Source organism: Acartia tonsa, chromosome 4 (assembly GCF_053477335.1).
Source record: "Acartia tonsa isolate MP-2025a chromosome 4, ASM5347733v1, whole genome shotgun sequence".
Lineage (NCBI taxonomy): Eukaryota > Metazoa > Arthropoda > Copepoda > Calanoida > Acartiidae > Acartia > Acartia tonsa.
In genome coordinates this window covers 49557333-49578213 of record NC_137263.1, presented here as the reverse complement: position 1 = coordinate 49578213, position 20881 = coordinate 49557333, and the positions used below count along the sequence as shown (strand labels likewise).

The 20881-nt window shown below is 34.4% G+C and overlaps 3 protein-coding genes across 3 annotated transcripts in view; 2 read left to right on the top strand and 1 right to left on the bottom strand.

Moving 5' to 3' along the window:
* Window positions 1-568: 568 nt before the first annotated feature.
* LOC145317591 (uncharacterized) overlaps window positions 569-20881 on the bottom strand; it is a 36061-nt gene continuing 15748 nt past the window's right edge. The window contains exons 9-12 of the mRNA XM_080158736.1: window positions 2671-2737; window positions 2154-2244; window positions 1034-1124; window positions 569-909 (exon numbers count right to left, since the gene is read on the bottom strand). Of these exons, the coding sequence (XP_080014862.1) occupies window positions 785-909; window positions 1034-1124; window positions 2154-2244; window positions 2671-2737 (374 nt within the window). The 3' untranslated portion in view covers window positions 569-784. The remainder of the gene's footprint in view (window positions 910-1033; window positions 1125-2153; window positions 2245-2670; window positions 2738-20881) is intronic.
* On the top strand, window positions 3568-7369 carry LOC145317590 (histidine ammonia-lyase-like). Its single transcript, XM_080158735.1, has 2 exons — window positions 3568-4906; window positions 5611-7369. The coding sequence occupies exons 1-2, from the start codon at window positions 4168-4170 to the stop codon at window positions 6894-6896; spliced, it is 2025 nt and encodes a 674-aa protein (XP_080014861.1). The 5' UTR covers window positions 3568-4167; the 3' UTR covers window positions 6897-7369.
* On the top strand, window positions 11378-20863 carry LOC145317589 (MAM and LDL-receptor class A domain-containing protein 1-like). The gene is made up of 16 exons (XM_080158734.1): window positions 11378-11510; window positions 12490-12546; window positions 12826-12854; window positions 13461-13507; window positions 13772-14180; window positions 14545-14715; window positions 15125-15193; window positions 15378-15659; window positions 16005-16234; window positions 16433-16699; window positions 17141-17226; window positions 17382-17507; window positions 17622-17800; window positions 18869-19030; window positions 19245-19449; window positions 20022-20863. Exons 1-16 carry the CDS (start codon window positions 11489-11491, stop codon window positions 20261-20263), a joined length of 2583 nt encoding a protein of 860 aa, XP_080014860.1. The 5' UTR covers window positions 11378-11488; the 3' UTR covers window positions 20264-20863.

Below are 20881 nucleotides of genomic sequence, written 5' to 3'. Positions count from 1 at the left end.
GAATTTCGAAATTTATATGATTGAATAACCACTGAAATTTCTCATTCTACCTGGTTTATACTCTATTTATTTATTTTCCTGTGCATTTGCGTTTGTTTGTACAAATTTTACCAGCAAAAAGTTGAATTTTCAATTTATTGACATGAAAACTAAATTGTTAGATCCAGTTTTTCAATTAAGAAGAATGTGTGTGTGTCAAGCCCACTTCTTTCAACAAGGGCGTTTACTTACACTTCATTTGAGATGGTAGATCAATTTTGTTTAAATCAGTTGTTTTTAGTTAAAGTTTATAAGTTTTTATCAGTTTTAAAACAGGGACATTAGATAATACCAAAAATGGCCGTATATTAAAACCCAAAAATTCAATTGTAAAATGGGTTTGATACTTCAAAAATGCAAATATGGGTATATTTAAAAAATCTTCAATTATAAAATCTTCTAAGAGAAAATCGAATAGTTCTTCTACTAGAATTACTGTTAATTTTGATCATTTTTGTTAATTATTTTGATTAGGTAATAATACGTTTTTAATTTTTATTTTAGATTTTAATTTTGAATAAACAAAAATAATTTTTTATAAACATTTTTTTTTTTCTGTAGACATGTGTACATATAAATATATTGACAAAAATTCCATTTGTCTTGTAAATTTGTTTAAAATGTTTTTTTTCTTTTAGAAAAGACAAATCTGAAAAAATGCCAATGGGTGTAAAAATTTGGAAGGGTAAAAGGGTATAGGAAGATGTATATACAAATATAATTTTCAGAACTGCATCTATAATAATTATTTTCCTTCTCCCAGCCGCCGTGAAATAAGGTCTAGCTGTGCGCGGAGAGAGCGAAGGTCGTCTTCAATAGTTCCAGTACCACCTCCTAATCCACCCAGTCCTCCATCAGCATAGCCATAACCTAAATTAAAATTTATGGTGCTTATGAAAAAAGATGTCATACAATACAAATGTTCAATGATAGGCCGATACACAGACTAAATTACCAATGCAGGCCAGTACAATGGCCTTTATTTTTAATGTACCTGGATAGAAAGTAGAATATGGGTCTCCTGGATCTCCATTTCTTTTTCTCCATCCTGAGGGTAGCAAACCACGGGCAACATCTTCTCTTTCCTATAACATATAACCATTATAAGAAAGTAACAGGATGTCTGTCTGTTTGGTTATATGTACCGCTGGATAGATATGGTTCTCCTTTGAAGTAAGGCTTCTTATAGGTTTATAATTATTTTTAGAAAGGGTACCTCCACGAATCCACAATCTAAAAAAAGTGTTCTCTAAAATAAAATCTACCCCCCTCCCCAAATAAAACAAATTTAAAACTAAAGTAGATATACCACTCCTTGGGGATCTTTCGTAATACAAACTTGTTACCTGATCTGTACTTCTCCATGGATATACCCCTCCCTGGGGATCTTTCATAGGACAAACTTGATACTTGATCTGTACTTCTCCATGGATATACCCCTCCCTAGGTATCTTTCATAGGACAAAATTGATACCTGATCTGTACTTCTCCATGGATATACCCCTCCCTGGGGATCTTTCATAGGACAAACTTGATACTTGATCTGTACTTCTCCATGGATATACCCCTCCCTGGGGATCTTATATAGGACAAACATGATACCTGATCTGTACTTCTCTATGGATATACCCCTCCCTAGGTATCTTTCATAGGACAAAATTGATACCTGATCTGTACTTCTCCATGGATATACCCCTCCCTGGGGATCTTATATAGGACAAACTTGATACCTGATCTGTACTTCTCCATGGATATACCCCTCCATAGGTATCTTTCATAGGACAAAATTGATACCTGATCTGTACTTCTCCATGGATATACCCCTCCCTGGGGATCTTTCATAGGACAAACTTGATACCTGATCTGTACTTCTCCATGGATATACCCCTCCATAGGTATCTTTCATAGGACAAACTTGATACCTGATCTGTACTTCTCCATGGATATACCCCTCCCTAGGTATCTTTCATGGTACAAACTTGATACCTGATCTGTACTTCTCCATAGATATACCCTTCCCTAGGTATCTTTCATGGTACAAACTTGATACCTGATCTGTAATTCTCCATGGATATACCCCTCCCTAGGTATCTTTCATGGTACAAACTTGATACCTGATCTGTACTTCTCCATGGATATACCCCTCCCTCGGGATCTTTCCTAGGACAAACTTCATCTTCTTCGTCATCGCTCATTATACAAACACTGAAGAACAAAGTTAATTAATGAATTGCTGCGAATAGGCCCATGGAAATAGGGATGTTATAATAGAAGAAAAAAAATAAGCATTTGCAATATTTTGCACTTGTCATTTGCTATGTCTTGACAATGACAACATAATTTCATTATGAAAGATGGTGATTACCGCTGAGAACAGAATAATGTGTGTCTGTCTGTCAGAAGGATCTCTCTAACTGATTATGGTTCTCCTAGGTTGGTTTAAACTCTTTTGAGGGAGGGTAGCTCTAACCTCACAAGAAAAATGGCCCCTCTCACCTAAGTGCATCTAGAGGCCTATAGGGAGGGGGGGGGGGGGGACGTAGCCGCTAGAATATATACATTTAAGACGTTTTCTAATGTCCCTAAATTATGTTAGACAATTTTTTTTATTAATTTAAAACCAGCACTTACCAGTTATTATCTTTAGTTCCAGATACAAAACCTATTCTAGGTACAGCTTCTCTGGGCACTGGTAAACCTAAAATAAAATTATTTCTAGTAATTATAAAAAGTAGTAGGCGTTTTTTGTCCGTTGCTTAAGATCTCGCTTACCACGACTGAACCACCGACTAGTTTAGGCTATTTTTAGATTCAAGTCTTGGTATGGTTTAAAGCTATTCCTTCCCCTTTGACAGAGTCCCTAGATGCTAGGGGCGCAACCATTAGTTTAATAATATTGCAAAAAAAAAATAACTTTATTTCGTGTACATTTTGTTTTCTTATATATGGTTATTATATATGATTATTATTTATAAAGGTATTAACATAAAAGCAATTTCAAATTTCTAAAAAAATGTGTGTAAAAGTTATCAGGAAGAAAGGAATGTTAAATCAAATAATTCAACAACCCTTTCTTACCTCCAAAGTAACCTGCAAGCTAACAAATGCAGAATTTAAAATATGATTTAGGAAATAGATTACTTTTTTTGTTTACTGCCCCATTCCTTAGTCCCTGAAGAGACATACATAAACAAACAAATAGAGATAAAACAAGGAACATTAAAACCAAAGAAAATTTTTAGTATATAAAAATTATTATATATGGCTATAGTTTTAAAAGTTTGCTTTCAATTTTAGATTTGCACTTTAAATAAAATTGAAGAAAAAAGATCTGATATGAATTGAGAAACTAACTTTAATTACTATTGCACAATCAACGGGAAAAACTGCATTTTTAAAAGTTCAATACTAAATTATGTAAAACTATCGACAACGCCCCTAGAGGCCTCTATGGGACACTTGAGGGAGAGGGGTAGGGGGTGTAAGTCGATTATACATATTCCATTTATTTCGGGCGGAGTGTGGGGGGGGGGGAGGAGGAGTATTTTTTTCAGGAACCTTTTCTCTTGGTGCCAATCCAAAATATTGTTACTGTTAGGACGTGTTTTTTGGTGGGGGGTTGGAGGAGACAGAGGGGTAAAAAATTATGGCTATTCTACAAGGAGGATTACAATCGTCTGACGTCAATCGTATAATAACTATAAGAGGTTACCACTATTTAGTTAGCCTAAAATAAAGAGTAGGCTTGCACTCTATAATTGAAACTAAAGAAATTACGGGGGCGGGACGTGTTTTAAAATTTCCAATTCTTGGAGGCAGGACCAACAAGTTTATACAATCAGATCAATGATAATTACACCCAGGGTGTGCAAAAATCCAAATATAAATTTTATTTCATTAAAAAAATTAATCAATCATTAACGTATATTGTTGTAAAAAACATATTTAAGAACAAAATCTAAAAATTTATATATAAATAATTAATTAAAAATAGGGAAGTAAAAACACCCTGATTTAAATTGTTTAAAAACAAAGATAAATCTTGTACCATTCTTATTTGGACTGTCCTACCAGAAGTACACTAATTTTAATCTACACACATTTACAACTTTTCTAAATCCACACAAAATGAAGATTAGCTGCCGCGTCCGTGGGGATTGGTTCCATGTGCCCTGCAAGACTGCCGCCAATGTGAGGTGGCTGGGCGAGGAGGCCCTGCGCAGGTATCTCAAGCTTAGGCCCCCATCATTTGTACCCAACAGGGACGAACAGGTTCATGAGATCAGGAAAACTTTGGGCGGTGCCATTCTTGATCCTGAAGATACTGTACAGGATGTTCTGGATGACAATGAGTTTGTTTCCATTGTTCTGGAGACTGACCGGCCTAATCCTAACCTCTCCGACATGGAGGTCAAGTTTGTTACGTCACAAATTCCTGGCGGAAAGTTTGAGCTGCCTGATGTGTTCATGTTCCTGGACGGAAATTCTCTATCCACAGATGACCTGCTGCAGCTGGGCAAGGGCAGGTACAAGATCAGACTGACCAAGGAGGCCGAGGAAAAGGTGAAGGCCTCTCGGGATGTCATTGACAACATCGTTAAGGACAACAGAGTTGTGTACGGAATCACAACTGGCTTCGGCAAGTTTGCCCGTACTGTCATTGAGAAAGAGAAGCTGAAGGAGCTGCAGGAGAACCTGATCAGAAGTCATGCTGCTGGGGTGGGGAGAGCTCTCTCTCCTGAGAAGACAAGAATGTTGCTGGCACTGAGGATCAATGTCCTGGCCAAGGGATATTCTGGAATTTCACTGAAAACTCTGAAACAGCTGATTGACGCCTTCAATGCTTCCTGTTTATCTTGGGTTCCAGGTAAGAGATTAAAATCATTATTGGGAATTTATCAATTTTCGTTTAAAATCACAAAACCTCTTTGTTTCTATAATTTTGGAATATAAATTAGAATTTGTTTTTAACTTTCAAAACCAAAAATTAAACACATAACTTTTTTGCGTGTTAATCATTCAAACGTTTATGCATTTTGCATGAGATTTTTTCTTATATAAGGTGTATTAATTCTATAGTTTCCGCAGGCATTGATTAATAATGTTATGTTATAACTTTTAAAAAAATTAATTCTATCTTTTTAAAACGTTTTATACTATATTTTTGATGACACTATTATGACACTTTTATCGCTTGTAGAACAGATCTATAGTATAGATGTATATACAGACAACTACCTCCCTTCCATTTTTCAATGACCTTTTTCGTCTGCTTTTAAATTATTTTCTGCTACTTGGCTGTGTTAATATAAATGACACCATTAGTTGATTTTCACTGACCTAATAGAAAGGTTGCACAAGGCGGTTGCGATGGGGAGATACAGTTATTTAACCCTTTCTCCCTCTAGTGTTTTACTCTAATGCTTGTAGTTAACAATTTGGCATTTTTATGCTTAAAACATCTGTACCTCTTTGTTTTAAGACACCCTTTGACATATAGACTCTAATTGTAGAAAAACTTCGCATTTGAAAAAAATGTTTAAAAATATAAATCTACTTTTTATTATTAAGAGCAAGGAACAGTAGGAGCTAGTGGTGACCTGGCCCCCCTCTCCCACCTGGCTCTTGGTCTCATGGGGGAGGGGACCATGTGGTCCCCCTCAACAGGCTGGGGGGAGGCAAAGTATGTCCTGGAGAGTCATAACCTGACACCTATCAGCCTATCTGCAAAGGAGGGCCTAGCGCTTATTAATGGTACACAACTGATCACATCTATTGGTGCTGAGGCAACAGAGAGGGCGGGTATTATTGCACGTCAAGCGGATATTGTTGCGGCACTTACTCTAGAGGTTCTCAAAGGAACATCAAGAGCTTTTGACAGCGATGTACACAAGCTGCGCCCACACAAGGGTCAAATGGCTGTGGCCAAACGACTACGTTCTCTGCTTCACTCAGAAACATATCCGTCAGAGATTGCACAAAGTCACAGGTTCTGTAACCGTGTGCAGGATGCCTACACGCTCAGGTGCACACCACAGGTGCATGGTATCACACATGACACAATCGAATTTGTCCGCGGTATTATTACTACAGAGATGAACAGCTGTACAGACAATCCAATTGTGCTGGCGGACCGCGGGGAAACTATATCTGCTGGCAACTTCCATGGAGAATATCCGGCCAAGGCCTTGGATTATTTAGCTATCGGCGTGCATGAGTTGGCGGCTATGAGTGAGAGAAGGATTGAGAGGTTGGTGAATCCTGCCTACAGCGAGCTGCCAGCTTTTCTGGTCAAAGACGGTGGACTTAACTCTGGATTTATGTTGGCCCATTGCACAGCGGCTGCTCTGGTGTCCGAGAATAAAACCTTGTGTCACCCGGCCAGTGTTGACTCTCTATCCACAAGCGCAGGAACAGAGGATCACGTGTCCATGGGCGGTTTTGCGGCCAGGAAATGTCTTCAGGTTGTAAGGAATGTTGAAAAAGTTATTGCCGTCGAGCTGATGGCTGCTTGTCAGGCCATAGAGTTTCTGCGGCCGCTGAAGACCACCCAACCGCTGGAGGAAGTAATTAAGGTTGTAAGAAGCAAGGTGGCCGCCTGGGACAAGGACAGGTACATGTCACCAGACATACACGCAGCCAAGGAGCTGCTCAAAGAGGAGAAGGTGCTAAACGCGGCCAAGGTGTACATGGAGCAGTACCACATGAAGCAGGATATCGAGACAAGGGTGTTCAGTCCGTCCACATTTACTATGGGAGAGCAGAGACCCCAGGTGAACAGCACAGCAATTAATCGTAAACGGAAAATATCTCACAATGACGCGGCATCTCGCATTGCAAAGAAAAATGATGTTTAACTCTGAAACGTTTCACAATGTATTGGAAAATTAAAATAATGACATTTTCATTTTTTTTGTATAAAAAATTATCATATTGTTGGCAAAGCTGCTCTACATTTTAAATGTCCGAGCTGCTCTACATTTTAAATGTCCGACTGTCCGTGTATCACATGATAGTGATACAAATTCTTAAATTTTTTTTACAGCTTCTAACAAATATAGATGTCTACGATTCTCCATAAAAAGTTTTTTTGTGACCAATAACTATCATTTCTATAACTCGTTTTGTCCGTGCATCTGAGTGGCTTTTTTGTTATTTTGTTGTGTCTCTTTTATTCTTTAATCTTCGCTACTTCGCTACTTTTGGGTGTTTCCGCTCTTGTTAATATATAAATGTATTTTTTGGACGCAGACAAAACCATTTTATAATTACTTTACTGTTTAATTGTTGTACATCATTTGATTCAATAAAAATTATCTCTCTTTGTTAATCTATTTTTATAAATAAACTGCTGTGTAATGTAAATTTAATTAATATTTAGAAAATAGATTTATTGTAACTTGTCTGCTATTATACAGACAGAGAGAGTGCGATGGGCTGTTTATTACACTAGTCCCCAAAGCCATTGTCTTATCACATTAGATCCCTGGATTTCAAGCTATAACCATAGCGTAAGTAAATAAACAAAACTAAACTGGTTTAGTTTAAATAAACTAAATTATAGAAAAAATATCGACAATGATAAAGAAGGTGTATCAACTTTTTTTTTTATAGCTAGCCGGTTCTTTTAGTAAGTAGTAGATGTAAAATTTTTCATAGAATTCAGATATGCAATCGGTTTTTTTGTAGACCTCTTATTTTTTAAGTAATTTAAGTTTTAAAAAAAAATTAAGTCGATTTTAAGGTACTAAAATGCAACAAAAAAAAGAAAGAAAATGGCCATTATGAACAAAAATAGTAAGATCTTTAATTTGACACCTTACTTTTTCAATTCTGTCAGGTAATTATTGAAAAAATCGATTTTTTTAAACCCACAAGAATAAAAACTTTGAACTTAATTTTATCATTTCACAGGTAAAAAAATATGGGTTCATATATACCTTTAGAATCAGAAAAATATTACGAATCCATTGTAAGCAAAATTGAAGAAAAAAAGTTTACAATATAGTATATAAACTACAATAAAAGGAATTATATGAAAATATCATATTATATTATACAGGCAACGTCTTAATTCTTGAATTGAGTATAAAAATGGGAAGGGGGTAAAGAGGGGGTAAAAAAGGGAAGACGAAAGTGTTGCCTGAACAAAAAATATAATTGGCCATTTGTTTATTTTTTATTTTTTTACTTTTTTTCAATTTTGCTTACAATGGATTCGTAATATTTTTCTGATTCTAAAGGTATATATGAACCCATATTTTTTTACCTGTGAAATGATAAAATTAAGTTCAAAGTTTTTATTCTCGTGGGTTTAAAAAAATCATTTTTTTCAATAATTACCTGACAAAATTCAAAAAGTAAGGTGTCAAATTAAAGATCTTACTATTTTTGTACATAATGGACATTTTCTTCCTTTTTTTGTTGCGTTTTAGAACCTTAAAATCGACTTAATCTTTTTTTAAAAAACTTAAATTACTTAAAAAATAAGAGGTCTACAAAAAAACCAATTGCATATCTGAATTCTATGAAAAATTTTACATCTACTACTTACTAAAAGAACCGGCTAGCTATAAAAAAAAAGTGGTTTTAGGAAATATTTTTCATGACTTACCCCTTCAACATTCGCCTATTAAATTACACAAGGGATAATTATGTTTATCATTATGAGGGTTACATTAATTTATCGTCCATTTTCCCTTACCATAATATATAAAATTAATTAGCAATTAAGACGTGCGGACATAAAAAGTTTTAGAGAAGCTGCGCTACTAAAACTGACGAAGCATGACAATAGTAAAAAGGGCAAATTATGGTGTGATGATTTGTATACGTTCAAGCTTAAATATATGTATACAACATAATATAAATGCATCCTTTTTCTGATATCATATTCGCTTATTGCACAGTTAAATAAAAATAGAAAGTCAAGTTTTGATTGTTATTATCTATGCTAGAAATCAAATGGGGTAAGTAATGGGAGGTCATGATAAGAATAAAAAAAACCCTAAATAACCTTTATACAAACAATATAAAATATAGTTTTAAAACAGATCAATCAAGCTTTGTCTAAGCAAATCTACAAAAAAAATTGAGATATTTTGAAATGTTGTTAATATTGATTAATTTATTCCATACTATAAATGCTTCTAATTTATTCCAGTTTTTTTCTCATCGTATCTAGAATATTCGTATGAAACAGGCAATTATTATTACGGAGTAAATCACAGAATACCAGGGGTCTAAAGGAATAAGACAATGGCTTAGAAACTGATGAACATCCTCAATGATGATACATAAAGTTACCCCTTCTGTAGATTTCAATCAAACGTTTGACACTCAACTTTATGAACCAACAAATAAGTTTTAGATGAGTATAGTTATTAGTATTATAAACGGCTTTCTGCGGATATAGAATGTACAATTATGAGATTAAAACCAGTTTTTTAGCCCCGAGGTACCGGCTAAAAAACTGGTTTTAATCTTATGATCGTACATTTTATATTCGTAGAAAACTGGATATAATACGATGCTAGACATAGTTTTTTCGTATGGATGAGAACCAGTTCCTCTCCACCGGATTCGAATGAATAAGAGAAAAATAATTCCTTGCATATTCCTGTGCACGTCTTTGAATTTTTATCCCCGGGATCAATTCACTTTTTGGAATTAAAGTGGATCATAATTCTTAAAAGCATAAAAAATATAAAAATTATTTTGTTGCTGATATTATTTCAAAGAAATGCATAAAAAGTGTATTAGAATTATTATTGCACGCGTTAAAAGTGAAAAAAATGTTATAAAATTTGTGAGATTTTTTCTTTCGGTCAATTTGTATTCCGACAAAAATTATTTCGCTTTGATGGTATTTTTTCTTATACTTGTATGTTATTTTTCGTAAACTTTTAACTTTAAAAAAATTTAATATTTTTATAAGCCCTTAAATTTTTGTCGTTCAATTTGATAAAGTTATTAGAGGTTGTATCATTATTTGCACGGCTAGGCAGCTGCGTTATAAGCCTCAAATTTCAACCCACTTGTGTGCAAAAAATTAAAAGAAAAAATGGATTGTCTGATTAGGAACAGGTTTACACATCCAGCTGAATTTTAAAGTTATAATATGACAATTTCACAAAGGCTGCACGCGGCTGGCGCGCGGCTGTCGAGCTCTGACTATTTGTTAAATCCAATTAAAAAGATCATAGATACAAAATAAGTATGCAGTTTTGTATTTTAATTTTGACATTTGTAAAAGGACTATTGCATATAAACACTCTATGCCTGCATTTTAGTAATTGCTTTATGTAAATTGATATAAAATCTAAATAATTAATAAAAAACAAGTATGAAAACATCCATGAAAGCTAAGATTATATAATATATATTATAATGAAAAGAAATTTAAAATATTGGATTTTTTAGAGAGCAGCTGCGCTTCCAATATTGTATACAAAACTAATTAAATTCAATAATTTTAATGGACATACGGACATTTTTTGATAATAATTAAAATGTAACTTTGCTGTATGTATTGGAGAAATGGAACATTTTAACAATAAAACCAATTGAAATTGCAAAAGGCTTAACACTGACGGTTTGCGTAATGACATACAGACCCTAATTATAGAAAATCTTGACTTTAATACTGTCCCACCCATGTTATACATATACATACATGACTCAAACACCTGTTCCTATGCTAAGTATACAAAGAGGAAACGATGAAATAGAAATTATATCCATTAGACTGGGCGCATACCAGGGATCTAAAGGGAAAAGACAAGGCTTATAAATTGATATACATTCTCAAAATTAACCCTTTATAGTTTAGAATTAGTGGTTAAAACGTTTCAACTTAATGAATCAAAATTCACTAAAGTCCCCAAAGCCTACAAATAAGAAAACGTTATTATAAAACTTTGGGGACTGGTGTAATAATCAGTCCATTGTCTCCTCTCTCTCTCTCTGGATGAAATAGAAATTATATCCATTAGAATGGACGCATATACACTTCACATGTATTTAATATTTTAGAATCCTATCTACATATAAATATACAGGGAGGGAGGGGACATTGGGCTGTTTATAACATTAGTCCCCAAAGTTTTTTAATATCGTTTCCTTATTCGTTGGCTTATCAACTTTGGGGACTTTTAAAAAAAATTTGATTGGTTGGTTATTTAATTTGATTGTCCAAACGTTTCAATTACTAATTGTAATCTACAGAAGGGGTAATTTTGTGTAAGATCATTGGTGATGTACATCAATTTATTTATCATTGTCTTATCCCTTCAGATCCTATCTATAAATATGATTACATTAATATACTTCCTGTAAACTGTAGTCTCGTGCCAGTTTAAGTTTAATTTCATCAGTAACATAATATTGTATGAAAAGTGTTTATCTTTTAATTTAGTTATTAATGGTTTAGATTATTTTAGGCTTTAGAATGAAACAATTAATCATAGCAGGTGAGTTTTCACAATTTTCAAAATATAATCCTTATAATAAAGTAAAAGGATATCTGGCTGTGTGTACCGAAAGATCTCACTAACCGTTGAACCGAAATGGTTCTCCTTTGCAGCGTAGCTTTCCATAGGTTCTTGGAAGGTGTTTAGCTATATGGCGGAGGGTACCACCACCATCGGAAAGCGCAAAAAAATATAAAGCGCCGCGCAGCGGATATTTTGGTAATCAGCTGATCATAACATGGATTAAAAAGAAAACATTTTACGTGCCCCTAGAGGCCTCTAGGGGCGTAACCGCTAGTATTATACTAAATAATTAGTATTTTCCGTTTTTGGCTTTCTACCTGCTTTGCATTTTCTAACCTTTTATACAAACAGAAATACACAAATTCAAAAACAAACAAATTTTTTAAAGCCCTTTCTTCTGAGGAAGAGAGGGGAGGGGAGAAGGAAGTTATCAAGCCATCTGTTGCATTAAGAAGTGATGTTTACATTTTCTAATGGGCATTGAAAACTCTTCTATAGAATACCCTAAACGGTCCTACGACAAACGCAGAAGTCCCAAACGTCGGAGTGGACAAACGTAGGAGTGGACACTAAACCTAACCTAACCTATTTTAGACCATCTTATAGGTTTTTTTGATGCCTAACCCCTGCAGGGGACTTATTTGTTCATTTATATCTTAACCTAACCTAATCTGTATAGAAATACTTAATAAAATTAATATCTTAACACTCCTGAGTTTGTCCCCTCCGAAGTTTGGGACTCCTGTGTTTGTCCTGGAACCCCCTAAACTAGCAGTTACTTTGTATGTACTTTCTATTCGAATCTTTTACTGAAAGCTATTACAAAAGTGACCATAGACCTCCTTGCCTGATTCATTTGTCCTTGAAAATCCTTAGGATTATTTTAGATAAGAATATTGTTGCAATAATTTGATAATTATAGTTTTAAAAGTTGAATTAAGGCTATTTTTATCAGGAATTTTCTTGCCAATAACATTACAATTGAGTGCAAGAGTCAGCGAGCAAAATGCAGGTTTGATTATTTTTTTTTCTAGAAATTAATAGAATCATTAAAGGATCTTAATTTATAGATTTTGAAAATAAATTGGGTTTCTGGTAGCCCCGCAAGGTTAAATCACTAGGGGTATAGAATAAAAAAAACTACCTTCGCCCGTAATTTTTTTTAAATAAGGAAGGGATTCAGTGCTTGATAAGGACTTTGTGAGAAAGCACCATTTATTTTGTTACATTATAAATCCTAAATAATTATACTTACATTTATAATATTAAAATAATCCTGAAATGTTTTTAGTTCGGATGAATTGCACTTTCGAAAAGAAGGTTGGTAAATATTTTCCTTAAATTTTTAACTGATATTAATATTCAAGAAACTTAGGAGGGTTTGGAGCAAATGAAAGAACGTTACAAAGAGCCATGTAAATTAAAATGTCTGTATTAGCCTTTTTAGTAGCAAAGCTACTCTATAATTCACTTTGTCTGTCCGTCAGTAAGTCCGTCCGTAACGCTATGGGGGAAACGTGATTTTCTCGGCTCCTATTAAAGATAGACAGCTAAAATTTTAGTGAAGATTCCTAAGGCATATCCTCATCTATTCTATACATTGTTTTTCCTAGATTTTTATGCTTTGTAATTTTCTCGACTCCTTTTCAAGACAGAGGACTAAAATTTTCAGGGGTTAATCTATTTATTTATATTCTACATATTTTCATTAAGTTTTATCAATATTTGTTCATTAATTGCGTGATTTTAAAGGCTTTGTGATTTCCCTATTTTATCAAGTTTAATGATTATTGTATGATAATCATAATTTTGAGCTTCGCTACTTATGGATGTTGTCATCCTTGTTTATGAACAGTTTTTTGAAAAACAATCTAACTGATTTTAAAATAATTTCTCACTAAAATATAATATAATTAATTTTTCTAGGAAAATAATACAGAATGTCAATATGAATTGGATGTCTCTAAATATGGGTAAAGATTCTAATAAATTTTTATGTTTATTAAAAAATAATAGAAAATTTTTATATTCAATTTCTTTTCCTCAATTCTTGGTTTATAGTGCATATAAAAAAATGACGTCATGTTATACAAATGGCCAATGATAGGCCAATACACAGACTAAATTACCTATGAACAGGCTAGTATACATTTTAATTGGCCAATGGTAGGCCAGTAGGACCTCATTTTTTAAAGGCACTATTAAAAACTTCACTTTTAAATCTAAATGATTTTAAGGATAAAAAGTTGGAAAGATGGCCAGGGAGGCAACTCTTACTGGCTTGGTGGTCCAGGTACAGATGCCAGTGGTGATCAATCAGGTTCCTATGTATATGCAGACCTGGCAGCCATTGTTGAACAACCACCAGAGGAAGTGTCCACTACAAGAGCATGGTTTGTCAGCATGACCCTGCCTTCAACACAACCTGTGGGCAGATGTTTAACATTCAGCTTTAACATAAATGATGCCACAAATATTGATAAATTTCAACTCCTTCAGATAGATCTAAATGAGCCTCCTACTGAGAGTGAAGATAAACCAAGATCTGCTGATGAGAATGCAAATATAAATAGAAATTTATCAAGGACAATGGAAACCAAAGAAATTTTAAGATCTATTGAATCAACAGCAAGTGCAATTTATCAGGTGATTTTAATTTACAAAGCAACTCTACACGAAAATCATGTCGGTCTGCATGTCAGACTGTAATGTGTCTTGACACCTTCCCCTGTACTTTCATTGTCTTCCACACACTGCAATATACCCTTTTCAAGAAGCTGTTTATAGTGACTACAAAAAAAATTACGTCATACAATACAGATGACCAATAAAAGGTTGATACACAGACTAAATTACCAATGGCAGTCCAGTATACATTTTAATTGACCAATGGTAGGCCAGTATTTTTTATAGGTACTATAAAAAGCTTCTACTAGTACTTAATCATAAAATCCATGCATGTTAACATACCTACTTTTTTTACTTTTTTTATGATTAAAATTTATTTCAGTCTAAAACGTTGTGGAGTAGAATAGATGATACGAATGGACTCTGGGTAGAAGCCCAACTCTCATACTCTACACCAAACACACAATTCTTTATATTTGAGATAATTTTGAGTGATTCTTCTGCAAGCAAACCTTACAGAGGATATGTTGCTCTTGATAATATTCTTATTCAGGTATTGTTATCATTCATTTCATTAAGATCTAAAAATAATTTATGGTCTCAAACTTAAGGAATATATTAACAAGGATGAAAACATCCATAAGTAGCAAAGCACAAAAAATCAAAAATCATGGAATGAGTGAGTTATAGAGGAGATGTTTAATTCTCATAACAATGAAAAAAAGAGAGAATATGCAAGATGAGAGAAAACTCCAAGAAATTCAAAAAAAATAACGTTTTCATCTTTTGAAGGATGACCGACAAAATAACTAAAAATTCAGATATCTATCTTAAATAACAACCAAGAAAATCACATTTACCGCATAGCGTTACTGACTGACTGATGGGCTATAAGACAGAAAATAATAAATTGGAGAGTAGCTTCGCTTCTAACAAGGTTTTAAAAAAAATATGAAATCTAGGATGGTTCCTGTCCGATGGATTGTAACTTTGACACAAACCTGGACAATTACAGCTGGAAAAATGTTCAGGTGATCAAACTTTAATGCTTTTTATAGTGCCTCTGGCTTATAGTGACTGTCCTGCCATTGGTAATTTGTATTGTATGACGTAATTTTTTTATTGGTACTATAAAGAGCTACTAGTCAAACTTTAAATTGATTATTTCTAAATATTTAATAATTGTCAATACTTATAAATTTTCTTTAAAAATAGGATGAGGATGATTTTGATTGGACTCTGTCACATGGAAGTTTAAAAACGGCTACAGGACCTCTTCAAGATCAAGAATCCTCTGCACTAGCAGACTCAGGCCGTCAGCTGTCCACGGCTGGTGGTTATGCCTATATTGACAGCTCATACCCTAGACACGAGGGAGACAAGGCAATGTTGGTATTGGAGGATTATATTCAAACTGAACCAGGACTTCCACTTTGCTTCAGTTTCTACATCAACCTGTTTGGATCTGGCCTTGGATCTTTAAAAGTCGTTTTACAGGTACTTTAATTATAACTAGCGGCTACGCCCCCTAAAAGCCTCTAGTGGCACTTTAAATGTTTTTTTTGTTGTGTTTAAGTTTCTACGATACCTAGCTTGTTGCATAGGAGTCTCTACTTAAAATAAAAATTTCAATTTTCTTTTATTTCTCTTAGGAGGGTGGTGGTACCCTCCCCCAAAATAGTTATAAACCTTCCCGGGAACTATGAGAGGCTACCCTGTTAAGGAGAACCCGATCGTTTCAGTGGTTAGCGAGATCCTTCGGTACAGACAAACAGACAGACATCCTGTTACTTTATTAAGGATTAATTTTGTGAATTCTTAATTAAATGTATGCACTTTCAGGACACCTCGAATAAAACAGACAAAACTGTTTTATGGAGTCTTGAGAAGCCAAGCGGTCATCCACGTGACATCTGGAACAGAGGCCAGGTAACATTATCCAGCCAGCAACAGGCACAGCTCTACATTGAAGCAACAGTTGGAGATCCTGGACATGGAGATGTTGCCATTGATACTCTGAGAATTGAGGATGGTCCTTGTGTACCTCAACCTCCGGAGGCCGCTCAACTCAGGTGAACTCATAATTCTTCAAAAATATCCTTACTGCAATGTGTTCGCTACTGTGTCCTTATGTATTATAATAAGATTCACAACCAGAGATTTGAAAATCTGGCCTTAGTATGATAGCTGTTCTACTTTAAAAAATGAACTTACGCATATGGCTTCGGAACTACTAAAAAGAAGCATGATACATAATCATTTTACTTTAGAGACAGCAGTTGTAATTTCAATGAAGACCTCTGTGGATACCTTACACAGAACATTGGTATTGAGAATGGAAACCAAGGGGCGCCCCTCTGGCACAGAGTCAGGGGAGGGGACAATGTTTACCCCAGAGGACATATTTCAGATCCTCTCCTTGCTGTTGAGGATCATTTTGTTGTGTTTGATGTGAAGAATTATCAGCACCGCCCCCTGGACAGAGGTTTCCTTATTGCTCCCAAGTTACCCTTGTCAAAACAACAATACTGTGTCAGGTAAATAGTCCTTGAAAATTTTAAAGTATAATGATATGAAATTGATTATCAGTCAACACTGCGTCATAATTAAAGACGTTAAAGTTGATCCTCCTTCTGATATGTCAAATGTGCAATAAGATTAGAGTAAATGCCTTGGCTCAAAACAAACGCTATCCATTACCTTGTACAGGTACGACTTCCAGACAAAGCTCATGCTATAAAAATGTTGGTTGTCTACAATTATTGTGAAGTTATTGCCTTTGGACTCACTCTTAAATGGTTCTAAATTGTTATCTCCCGTCTCAAGAAATAATTAGAAGTGTATCAACTTATTCTAAATATGAGTTTTAAAAATATACTTTGGATATGGACAGGACATATTTTTCATACATTTTTTAGTAGTCTAAAAGTAAATTATCTTTGTTTGTTTGTGAAGTAAAAGCAATAATTTTATTTTAGTTTTTGGTATTTTATGGGTACAGATTTTACAGTGAGTCCTTACTTGGGAACTTTAAGAGTTCTTCTTATTCCAACAAATATTACAGGTTTAATATTATTTATAGTCAATAAAAATTAAAATCACAATCAAAGATTTTTAGTATTATGTATGCATTTTAAAGAAGTTAATGATGACAAAAATTCGTTTAAAAATATCAAGTAATTACAATAAGCAGAAAAATTTTAAATATCTAAATTACAGGAAATCAGATATCCAATGGTGCGCAGCCGCGAGTGGTTTGGTCCCTGACAAATCATCAGGAATCCAAGTGGATGTTTGCTCAAGTCTCGGTTGTTCCGGATTATCCTTACTTATTGACTTTTGAAGGTTTAGCTTATTTTTGCATTTGTTTTGAATTGAATTTTAGTCATAACATGGACACAAGAAAAGTAAGCTTGTTGTCTTGCAGATACACAAACAAATTATTTTATCATTTTGCAGGGATTCGAGCCAGCAATGTACGGGGAATAATTGGTGTTGATGACATCACTCTATTTCCTGGATCCTGTCCACTCAAACCAGAAAAGGCAGAGATCAATTATGGAGACTGTTCTTTTGAATATGATACTTGTGGATGGAGGCCGGTAAATCCTGGAAATGCTCTGGACACAAGACCCCAGGTATGACTGTTACTTTGAATATGATACCTGTGGATGGGGGGTGGTAAATCCTGGTAATGCTCTGGATACAAGACCCTAGGTATGACTGTTACTATGAATATGATACTTGTGGATGGGGGGTGGTAAATCCTGGTAATGCTCTGGACACAAGACCCTAGGTATGACTGTTCCTTTGAATATGAAACCTGTGTATGGAGGGTGGTAAATCCTGGTAATGCTCTGGATACAAGACCCCAGGTATGACTGTTCCTTTGAATATGAAACCTGTGTATGGAGGGTGGTAAATCCTGGTAATGCTCTGGATACAAGACCCCAGGTATGACTCTTACTATGAATATGATACTTGTGGATGGAGGCCGGTGAATCCTGGTAATGCTCTGGATACAAGACCCCAGGTATGGCTGTTACTTGAAAAATGAAACCTGTGTATGGAGGGTGGTAAATCCTGGTAATGCTCTGGACACAAGACCACGGGTATGACTGTTACTTTGAATATAATACCTGTGGATGGGGGGTGGTAAATCCTGGTAATGCTCTGGATACAAGACCCCAGGTATGACTGTTACTTGAAATATGAAACCTGTGTATGGAGGGTGGTAAATCCTGGTAATGCTCTGAACACAAGACCCCAGGTATGGCTGTTACTTGAAATATGAAACCTGTGTATGGAGGGTGGTAAATCCTGGTAATGCTCTGGATACAAGACCCCAGGTATGACTCTTACTATGAATATGATACTTGTGGATGGAGGGTTGGAAATCCTGGTAATGCTATGGACACAAGACCCTAGGTATGACTGTTCCTTTGAATATGATACTTGTGGATAGAGGATGGTGAATCCTGGTAATGCTCTGGACACAAGACCTCATGTATGACTGTTTTTTTTAATATGATACCTGTGGTTGGAGGCCGGTAAATCCTGGTAATGCTATTGACACACTACCCCATGTATGATTGTTTTATGAATATGATACTTGTGGATGGAGGTTGGTCAATCCTGTTAAAGCTCAAAAAGCTATTCATTCAAATTTATGTTAGTTTTGCCTTATTATCAACTTTTTCTACTAGGATTGGAGACTAGCTTCCAGAAATAATAATTTTGGAAGCTTAAGAGATCACACATTCAAGCTTGATTCAAGTGGATATGTTTATTTTGATACCATCAACATCCAGATAAAAAGCTGGCTCATATCTCCAGGTCTCCAGCAAAATACAGGATTTTGTTTACAGGTAATTTGATTTTTGTATGGAAAACGGACGACATTCTATATTAAAATGTTTTTTGTTAAATTGATTAAATATTGTCATATAAGAGACAATAAAAATAAATCAAAAATAATTATCTTTTTTTCCAATAAAGAAAATGATATTGATCATTTTAGAATAGAATTATAACTAAGGGTGTCGTGTCTGTAGATGTTTATGAATGGTATTATTTTGTTAGTTTTACTATGCGACAACAGTATCCGGGGAGGCAAGCCTGGAACTGAAGCGACAATATGGAAATGGTACCACCAGCAACCTCTGGGCTCTACAACACTCAGACATTCCAGCACAGAAACTAATACCTGGATCTGGAGTAACTGAATGGTTTTATGCACAGATATTTGTGCCTCCCATTACATCGGAGTCAGCTATTTTATTTGAAGGTATTCAATTCAGAAAACAGTAAAAGTGTCTGACTATGACGTCAGAAAAAATTAACAATTAACCAATGAGAAGCCAGTATTCATAATGGTAAAATATATAGCGTCCTCTTATTGGTTAGTTGTTAATTTTTTCTGACGTCATAGTCAGACACTTTTACTGTTTTCTTCAATTCATTTTTAGATTGTCTAGTAGCACAGCTAACAAAAAAAATATTTTAAAAATCCAAGAGAGAAAGTCAAAGTTAAAGGCCTAACATTCTTGGTTTTAAAGCCAATCTTTAATATTTAGATTTTTTGTATTCAAACTTAACTCATCGACTCAACCAAGTCTTTGAAATGTGTCTGGAATTATTAATTGTAAAGTTACAGTCTTCGTGGTAGGGATTTGCTTCTGTTTATAGGCTATGGCATTCCCATACTCTTAGTTTAATATAAGATATAACGGCAGTAGGTGCCATTTTTGACGTTTTTAGTATAACGCAGTATGGTTATGACCCAACACAACATATTACCGATAGCCGCGGGTTTAGAATTAAAAAATTTGACCTAGGCTAACAAACTACAACATCTAGGTAATTCCAACAATGGTGGGTTTGCTTTGGACGATATACTTCTGAAAATAAGTGAAGAATCCTCGTGTACAACCAGGCCAGCCTACAGAACAACCATAGAAAATAAATTCAAAATATTCCAGTCCGAGGATCAAAAGCAACAACAACACCAAAGTTTGAAATTTCCAACTTTTCAACTATTTGCTGCGAGTGGAAGGGAGGGTAAAGCCATACAGGAGGAGTCTCAAAATATCATGAAATAACCATAGTTACAATTATAGGAAGCTAGTAAAAGTGGCTGACTCAGATTATGACGTCAGAAAAAAAATAACCAAAGAGAGGCCACTATAAATTTTACCATTGGTCAATTACTGTATATACTGGCCTCTCATTGGTTAATTTTTTTGACGTCATAATCTGAGTCAGCCACTTTTACTAGCTTCCAATTATAGATAAAACATTAACCTAAATTCTTAAAATAATTTCTGAATTAAAAAAAATAATTGTTACCTATCTATATTTGATCTCAACATTTTTTTAGCTTATTTAAAATTTAACTTATCCTCATACTTTATTTTGTAACATTAATATTCAATTTACATACCCTTTTTTCCCTGGACAAAGCAGACTTAAGTCGATCTTTGAATTATACTTGTATATCAGAGCACAATTAGAATATATACATTACTATTGATCCTAGGCATTAAAATATTATTAAATCACGTACCAATTTATCTATTAATTATATTAAAATGTTTATTACTTTGATATTTGTAATTGTAAAGTATCTTATATTCATTTTGTAACTTATTCATTACTACAATTGATAAATACAACAAAATAAAATATAAGTACTAAAGTTCTATCAACATGTATTTATT